General features: G+C 40.1%; 1 protein-coding gene across 1 annotated transcript in view; it reads left to right on the top strand.

The window, feature by feature from the left end:
- The window catches only part of CLDN24 (claudin 24), a 706-nt gene extending 610 nt beyond the window's left edge, over positions 1 to 96 (top strand). Inside the window, exon 2 of the mRNA XM_010835817.1 lies at positions 7 to 96. Within this exon, the coding sequence (XP_010834119.1) occupies positions 7 to 96 (90 nt within the window). The remainder of the gene's footprint in view (positions 1 to 6) is intronic.
- Positions 97 to 534: the final 438 nt, after the last annotated feature.

Here is a 534-nt window from a genome sequence, read left to right as displayed (position 1 = left end):
ACCCAGGCTCCCCTGGCTTCCGGCCGCTATGCAGTGGCAGAAATGCGAACTCAGTGTGCATACCTGGAAAATGGAACTGCCCACCCTTCAGCATAAGGCACTGAGGAAAAGAGAGAGGTATATCTTCCTTCATCAACTGGGATGGAGCACCTGCAGGAAAAAGGGGTCTTCGTTATGTAACTAACTCTGTGCTGCTCACATTTTCTCATCAGACAATGACTTTTCTATCCTAGATAGCTCGTCCTCCCCAAACCTGGGGAAATAAGAAAGAGGCCAATCTTATATCTAAAAGAAAATTGTTGTGGTAAGCATTACATAGGTATGAACAAAAGAAATTTCATTGATCTGGTTATTTCAATCGAAATGTAGTGGTGATTGTCCAAGAGAGTCAGCTTTAAGCTTAATGTGTTAATTTGGTATTAGAAATTGTTTTTGGTTTTGTTGGTAGCTGGAACTGATAACCTGTTTCCTCAAGGGGAAAAAAAAAAAAAAAAGAACAACTAACAATTTGAAATCCTTTAAGCATTCTGTACT

The sequence above is a fragment of the Bison bison genome, unplaced genomic scaffold (assembly GCF_000754665.1).
Source record: "Bison bison bison isolate TAMUID 2011002044 unplaced genomic scaffold, Bison_UMD1.0 scf7180017864050, whole genome shotgun sequence".
NCBI classification, from domain to species: Eukaryota; Metazoa; Chordata; class Mammalia; order Artiodactyla; family Bovidae; genus Bison; species Bison bison.
The sequence above is the reverse complement of the archived record's forward strand: the minus strand, read 5'-3'. Positions and strand labels throughout refer to the sequence as shown.